The sequence below is a fragment of the Erythrolamprus reginae genome, chromosome 1 (assembly GCF_031021105.1).
Source record: "Erythrolamprus reginae isolate rEryReg1 chromosome 1, rEryReg1.hap1, whole genome shotgun sequence".
In the NCBI taxonomy this organism is placed as follows: domain Eukaryota; kingdom Metazoa; phylum Chordata; class Lepidosauria; order Squamata; family Dipsadidae; genus Erythrolamprus; species Erythrolamprus reginae.
In genome coordinates this window covers 34,223,057-34,231,242 of record NC_091950.1, presented here as the reverse complement: position 1 = coordinate 34,231,242, position 8,186 = coordinate 34,223,057, and the positions used below count along the sequence as shown (strand labels likewise).

At 38.4% G+C, this 8,186-nt stretch overlaps 1 protein-coding gene across 1 annotated transcript; it reads right to left on the bottom strand.

Annotated features, from left to right (window-relative positions):
* Positions 1–96: 96 nt before the first annotated feature.
* LRR1 (leucine rich repeat protein 1) lies at positions 97–7,639 on the bottom strand. The gene is made up of 4 exons (XM_070732926.1): positions 7,311–7,639; positions 5,041–5,139; positions 3,003–3,730; positions 97–818 (listed from the first exon to the last, which is right to left on the bottom strand). The coding sequence occupies exons 1-4, from the start codon at positions 7,482–7,484 to the stop codon at positions 566–568; spliced, it is 1,254 nt and encodes a 417-aa protein (XP_070589027.1). The 5' UTR covers positions 7,485–7,639; the 3' UTR covers positions 97–565.
* Positions 7,640–8,186: the final 547 nt, after the last annotated feature.

Sequence of the window (8,186 nt, the reverse complement as noted above, 5' to 3'; positions counted from 1 at the left end):
TTACAGTAAACAACTTTAAAAATGCTACCATTCTGAATCAAAATGTTTGTGAAAATGATTGGTTATATTGGTTGACAAACTTTCCTTTGATAGGCATTTACGGATTGCAGAGTGTGTGCATTTATTTTTAAAAATGAATGTCATGAGTTCAGCAGTTCCCATTTCCAAAGAATCGTTTATAAATTAATATTTTTTCAAAAATGATTGCAAATTCTGTATTTAAAACACTGCATATTTTACAGCATCTCTGAAAATGTTTTTACCCAGAAAAACATTACTAATGATTTTATAAAAATAGTGCTAAAACAAGAGTAGAAAAGGATTTTTTTCCCAGTTGAGAGGATGTGAGCTCCATTCACAGCATTAAATAGAAACTTGCACCTGGCATCAGGGATAATATCTAACACTTTAAAGTGTTTAAACACTTTGTGCAGTCTTCAGATAATAAAAAAGAAGATGGTTTACAGATGAGAAGCCTTCTTCCAGCATATTATTGTTTCCTTGTTTTCCAGTACAAAACAGAAGTTAGCATTTGCTGAATAAAACTTCTCAGATTATAACCTGATCACCTCACACTTTGCAAATGTCTATCCAGAAACTGAGAATAGCAAGTGAGAGAGCAGAAATAGCCAAGAATGGGGGCCTCTGTGCCTCCCATATTGTCCACAAGAACAACTGTGTGGGCCACACTGTGCAGATTCATAGTCACTGTTATTTGAATGAAGCAGGTCACGCAAGCCTGTCCACATTGACAAGTTTTTGACATGTGAAGATCATCACAAAGGTGATAAGGAAGAATGCAGCAATCATATGGGATCCTACAAAAAAGAAAATGGCATTCATGTTAAATAGACTTCCCCAAACATTAGTAAAATGTGCCACATGAAGTTATTGGAATGAGATAATTACAAAAACTTGGAAATATATTTTAGATACAATAAGAGTTTTTCTAAAATCCATTTCTCAGTTTATTTATTTTTTATTTATTACTTAAATTTATAGGCCGTCCTTCTCCTAATAGACTCAGGGCTGTGTATAAAATAAAACAAAAATACAAAATTTAAAACCCCAAATATTAAAAAAAATTAAAAAGAGCATTCATCCATTACTACTAGCATACTACTGGCCAGAGCAGTGTTATCGCTCAATGGCCCCAGGCTCACTGGCAAAGCTGTGTTTTTAAAGCTTTTTGAAAGGCCAAGAGGGTGAGGGCAGTGCGAATCTCTGGGGGGAGTTGATTCCAGAGGAATGGAGCCACCACAGAGAAGGCCCTTCTCCGAGGCCACGCCAGCCAGCAGTGGTTGGCTGGCAAGACCTGGAGAAGGCCGACTCTGTGGGATCTAATTGGTGAAGCAGAAGACGGTCCCATAAATAATCTGGTCCTAAGCCATGTAGGGCTTTATAGGTAATAACCAACACTTTAAATTGCATTTGGAGACCAATCAGAAGCAAGTGAGCTCGCAGAGTGATGGAGATATATTTTTGAACAGTTTGAATTGAGGTATAAATGATTTAATGTAGGATTATTTTAGACAAAGTAGTTTACTGATGGCCTTGAACAAATAACTTTCTCAACTCTGTCTACTCATAGGGTGAGTATTATGGCAGACACAAAAGAATGGAGTGCTATGTATACTACTTTGATTAAAAATTGGGGAATCTAATACTATGCAACGCTTTCATATTTTACTGCTCTAGAATTATTTCTAGCTAATAAAGACACATACTGTATGTAGTTACTTTACTTAGAGCTGACTAATGAAAGCAAATGATGAGGCTGCCTTAAAAGAAGCAGACGACCAAGAATAGCAAACAATTGAAATTATGATAACACAGGTAACCCTTGACATAGCCAGTCATTTAGTGACCATTCAAAATAAGGCACTGAAAAAAGTGATTTATGACCATTTTTCATACTCACAACCATTGCTGCATCCCCAAAATATTTATGATGGTTGCAGTGTCTTTCAGTCATGTGCACACCTTTTGTGACTTTCTGACAATCAACATCAATGGGGAAGTCATGTTCACTTAACCATGTATCTAACTTAACTGCGGTGATTTACTTCACTGTGTCAAGAAAACCCACTTAACTGTCTTGCTTAGCAACAGAAATTTTGGACTCAGTTGCGGTTGTAAGCTAAGGACTACCTGTACATAAAATGATATAGATAACCTTGACAAAGCCTCCATTTGCAACATGGAAATGAACACAGGCCTATCTTGCCAATGCATGAGACAAACTGCATAATTTGAGAATTTAAAAGAGGAACTACAATATTTAGATGGCTCATTAACCATCTAAATTAAATTATTTTGGAATATTGGTTTTACTGCTAGGTTGTTGTGAATAATTTTTATGAAACAATATAGGCGTTGCGGCTCAGTGCTTAATGATGTTGGAGAAATGGAGATGGTCTTTGTGCCAACAGTTCGAGCCCTAGCACTTCATGGCAGATGAGCTCCCATCACTCATCTCAGCATCTGCCCCTACACCCCAGCAGTTAGAAAGCATGTTCTATGTGAGTAGATTACATCAGTGGGGAGAACAGCTGGTGATTTGTACAGCAGATCAGATTCCTGCCAGTTCTGAACCCACTAATCTGAATTAGCACTGTAGTCTCCTGGCTAGTATAACAATATCATATGCTAATAAAGCAATACCTTATTACATACCTTTTCAATCGAATACATATTATTTCAAATATTATCAGATGGTGTATACCAGAGCACTGATATGTCAAGATCTTGCTCTGTGATTCTATATGTAAAGCATATATTTGCCTCTTGTGTGCAACTGAACCCACTATATAACCCTTGTAACCCATAGCAAGCAGACCAGATGATTTACATGCAAACTAATGAATACTTTGCCATTACAAAAAATAAACTTCCCCATCACCCTTCTCACGATTCCTCTTGCAAATTAAAATATTATATTAGAAAATTGGGAACATTATTATTATTGTTTTAGAATATAGAATAAAGCCTGCCCCTTTTACCTGTAATTGATGGTTGCCCTTGCAGAATATTCTAGTAAAGTCAGTGGTATTTTTAAGTGTATATCAGGAACAAGTGGCTTCGGCTGCTCAAAAGGATTGCCAAATAAATCCAGACTCTCAAGTGACAGTTTAGCAAATTCACTGGGCAAAAATGGGAGTTTATTACGAGCCACAGATAAGAATCGGAGATGCGACAGTTGACCGATCTTGAATGGCAATCTAATTAGATTATTATCATCTAACTTCAAATGTATGAGTTTCTTCAAGTTGCAAAACACTGCAGGCAGCGCTTTGATTCTATTCTGGCTGAGATCCAGAGATTGAAGTGATTTTTTGAGAGTGGAGTTACACAAAGCCACGCTGAATGACTCCAAGCGATTGTCCTGTAGATTGAGCTCCTGAAGGCAAACAAGGTCCCCGATAGTTGCTGGGAGCTGTTTAATACTATTGTGGCTCAAGTCCAGTTTCCGAAGGCTCCTCAAGCAAAGCATACGCATATCTATACGGGCTAACTTGCAGTAGGAGGCTTGGAGGCACTCCAGAGAGTAGGGGAAATTCCGAGTTAAAGGATAATCCTTCTTTGATGTTATGGTCATCTTGGTTTTGGGTTTTTCAACTTCAGAGGCCTTTGGCGACACCAGCTTAGAAAGTGGTAAAGTTTCCTCTTTGGTGCCTTGATGAGCCAATTTCACTGCATAAAGGAAAGTCCTCAGCTCACTGACATTTGCCTGCACAGAAAACGATGGACAAAGACAACACGTATAATTCACTCAGATTTCTTCAAGAGAAGTAGTGGTACCTCTATTTTAAGAACTTAATTCGTTCCGTGATTAGGTTCTTAAGTAGAAAGCATTTTTCCCATAGGAATCAATGTAAAAGCAAATAATGAGTGCAAACCCATTAGGAAAGAAAAAAAAGCTCGGAATTTGGGTGGGGGGAGGAGGAGGAAGAAGAGGAGGACAGTCGCTGCTGAAGGAAGAAGGTAAGGTGAGGGGAATCCAAAAAATCCAAAACTTTAAGGCTTAAAAAAAAGAAAAGAGGGACTCTGAGGCAGCGAGGAGAAGCATGCGCTTTCCATACACCCGGTGCGAGACTGCCTCCCATACACTGCGTTAGAAAGAGAAACCCAGGGGGAATGGCAGGAAACTGGCCAGGCCTTCATGCCGCTCTCAAATTTCCTGGGAAATTTTTCCGGGCTCGGGCTCTTAAGTAGAAAATGATTCTTAAGAAGAGGCAAAAAAATATTGAACACTCGGTTCTTATCTAGAAAAGTTCTTAAGTAGAGGCGTTCTTAAGTAGAGGTACCACTGCACATAATTTTCTAAATCATGAAATAAATGCACTGAGGTAGCAAGAAGTTATTCCCTTTCTTAAAAAGTAAAAGAGAAAACAGCAGTTTTTGTGGCATTATAATTCGATTATAATAATTAGTATTGCCACTATAGCTTGAAAAATCAAGACTGATCCCATAATTGAGAGATAAAACCCTAAACATATATTTATGCAAAAGATACCACCACTCCAAACATCTATTCAAAGATATAATAATCATTGTTTTCAGCTTTTATTATACTTGGATTTTGAATGCTTTTATGTACATTAATTAAAACACATTGAAAACATTGAAAAGTAGCATTGTTTTTTTAATTTATATTTTACCTGTGATTCAAATGAAAACAGCACCTAATATCACAACTAGTGAAAGGTACTATACCTTTAATCTGATTATTACTTTCAAACAGATATATAGATATGCACTATAGATTAGAAGTTCAAAAGCTGCCAATTGTAATTTCTTAAATTTGTAATGTCAGAAAATTCATTAATGAAGCTTTTTTCTTACTGTCTCCAAACTATTGTATATAAACTTCAACTGTGATTATTCTACTTTAAAATGTTGGAACGTTTCCCTTCCTATTCTCCACCTGTCCCTCCAATTCAAATGGAATTACCAAGATACCATCCTTTAAATTTTCTTTAATTTTAAAGGCAAAAATCATGTGATTTAGTCTACTTGCCTCTAGAGCTGATTCCATACCTTGCTAAGACAAATATCCACAGCTGGTTCTTTTAGCCGTACAGTGGCTTTTCCTTCATCCACGAACTTGGTAAAAAGCTGGTCTATGTTCGCTTTCAACTGTTTTTGAAGAAACAAATTGTAGAACAGTGAACAAGCAATCTATGGTGAATTTTAAAAGACTGTATCTTCATAGGACCAGATGTTGAGACCAAGAAAAGAGAAGTTTCACAATCCTCTTCATTATTCAAATGATTTTTCAACTGTATAGCCAAATAAATCACCATCCTGATTCAGCAAAGTAAAGAAAATAATATCGGTGGGAGCCTGATACAATGCAGAATCCCCATCTTAAAACATTTTTATATGTTCATAGTAGCAAATGTTAAAGATGTTAGTGATCTTACATCTTATTTGTATCTAACATATAGTTTTCAAACTGTGTTTGGCAAAACCCTGGGTAAATTTGGGCCAGACATCATCTCCTAGGGTTGTTGCTATGGTAAAAAAAAGGGAGGATGGAATGTTGGGATGTTCACTGTCCTGAACTGTAGGTGGAAAAAAAAAGATGGGTCCAAAATAAATAATAGGCTGATATAGAGACAGTAGTAGCCAAAATTGTGGAAACCTTTTGTGAAAAGTGTATTTTTGAGGTTTGATGGCTAATAACACCATTTTTAAAAGTAGTACCATAAAATTATATATCAATGGAAAGATAATTTAATTAGGAATCTAATGCAATCAGGTTTGTTCAAGTATCTGTATTCTTTGAAAGGTTAGAGCCAAATAATCAGAAAAAGGAAGCACAACTTGCTTAGGTTGATATCAGATAGCTTTTCTTCATCTGATTGTAGCCAATGAGCATGAGTGTTTAGAGAGCCAACTAGGTGTCATCGTGTTTTGGCAATGAACCAATCAAATCACAGTTATTGATTTCATGTATTGAAATTGAGAGGAGGATATTTGCCAGTGTGCTATGGGATCGCTATCAAATTGGTTGGATTTTTTTTGTGTTTTATCATTTAGTGAGTTTGTAAAATGTAATAAAATTAAAGTAATAGGGAAAAAGAGTGGACTGGTCACCCAGAAAGTGATTTGGAATTTTAGGAGCATCTCATAGCTGCTGTCACAACATATTTGCCTTGGGAGAGGTTGCTTTCTACTGCAGAAGAATAGAATAGAACAGGAAGGAATAAGAATAGAATTCTTTATTGGCCAAGTGTGATTGGACACACAAGGAATTTGTCCTTGGTGCATATGCTCTCAGTGTACATAAAAGAAAAGATACATTTGTCAAGAGTCATGAGGTACAACACTTAATGATTGTCATAGGGTACAAATAAGCAACCAGGAAACAATCAATATTAATATACGTAAATCGTATGGATACAAGCAACAAGTTACAGTCATAAATGGGAGATGGGTGATAGGAATGATGAGAAGACTAATAACAATAGTAATGCAGCCTTAGTGAATAGTTTGACAGTGGTGAGGGAATTTGTTTAGCAGAGGGATGATGTTCAGGGGGGGAAAAACTGTTCTTGTGTCTAGTTGTCTTGGTGTGCAGTGCTCTATAGCAGTGTTTCCCAACCTTGGCAACTTGAAGATATTTGGATTTCAATTCCCAGAATTCCCCGGCTAGCATTCGCTGGCTGGGGAGTTCTGGAAGTTAAAGTCCAAATATCTCCAAGTTGTCAAGGTTGGGAAACACTGCTCTATAGCATCATTTTGAGGGAAGGAGTTGAAACAATTTATGTCTAGGATGTGAGGAGTGAATAGATATTTTCACCGTCCTCTTTTTGATACTTGCAGTGTACAGGTCCTCAAGGGAAGGCAGATTGGCAGTCATTCTTTTTTCTACAGTTCTGATTATCTTTTGAAGTCTGTGTCTGTCTTGTTGGATTGCAGAAAGAGAGAGAGGAAAGAAAGAAAGAAAGAAAGAAAGAAAGAAAGAAAGAAAGAGACAGAGGCAGAAACAGAGAGACAAAAAGAAAGAAAAGAAAGGAAGGAAGTGGCAGAAAGAGAGAGAAAAGAGAAAAAGAGAGAGACAAGAAAGAGACATAAAGAGAGAAAGAGAAAAAGAAAGAGAGAAAGGCAGAAAAAGAGATGCTAGTCGTAACTGAATAGGTTGTCAGCAAGAAAAGATTGTGAATTACTGTTATCGTTTCTTAAGATGAATCAAACTCGAAACGGCGTTAAAGGGACCGTGGAGACTTCATTCGGATTAGCACGGAGGACCCAAGACCGAGGAAAGGAGCAAGAAACCCCGACCCACTCCCGCTCTCCCTCACCTGGTATTTGGTTCCAGGGCGGTGGCGAGCAGTGCTGACCAGAAGGCAGACGCCTCCGTCTCCTCCGGTTGGCTTCCCCAGGGCGAGCAGACCTCTGACAGCGCGTCCCGGGGCCCGCATCCCCGCCGAGGGCAGCAGGCGGCTCACCACCACCACGTCGCACGGGAGGCGCATTTCTGACCGGCTCCGCCACAAGCACCCCACCGACACTTTCAAAACAGGCCGGCTGAGAGGGAGGCGCTTCCCGCCACCTGCGCGCGCAACCCTCGGAGGAGGAGGAGGAGGCGGGCCTTTCTTCTATCTTTTCCGCGCTTGCGCGGAACTTGAGCAAGTCTGTTTCTTTGATGGCGTGTCTTTCAGCGTTTGCGCCGACGCATTCTGAATGCGAGTCCTCCTCCCGCTTTTTAACTATACTGTACTTGGACTATTGTGGTTCTTTACCGACGAGTCGACTATCGACACACGGTGGCCTCGAAAATAATCGTCCTGAACTGAGTTCGGTCTTCAGTTTAGAGGGTTATTGCATAATTCCCATCTTAAATTGAGGAAATGTAAAAGATTGATCTCATTAGAATTAAATTAGAAAAATTAATTATGACAAGGAACTGCCCAAAGCAGCTAGTAATTTTAATAGGTATACAGTATAGCGCAAACCATTGGTACTGGGATTCATAATTGGATTGTTCTAATGGAGGTACAGTATTTCCCTGATTCATGCAGAGTTGCATATGGATTTACAGTGAGAACTGTCATGTTATCCAGTTTTCATTATAAGTGAAAATGGTAAAACTAAAAGATGTGGACTCCAATTCCCAGAATTCCCCAGGCAGCAATTTTAGTGCTTACTTTAGTACAATACCAGCATTAGTTGCTGAA

Excerpts from the sequence above, each read along its gene's own strand:
- LRR1 (XM_070732926.1), bottom strand. The coding sequence starts at position 7,484 with ATGCGCCTCCCGTGCGACGTGGTGGTGGTGAGCCGCCTGCTGCCCTCG. Across the intron at positions 5,140-7,310 it reads GCCCTGGAACCAAATACCAG|TTGAAAGCGAACATAGACCA; the intron begins GTGAGGGAGAGC and ends CTTCAAAAACAG. Across the intron at positions 819-3,002 it reads AGGGCAACCATCAATTACAG|GATCCCATATGATTGCTGCA; the intron begins GTAAAAGGGGCA and ends TCTTTTTTGTAG.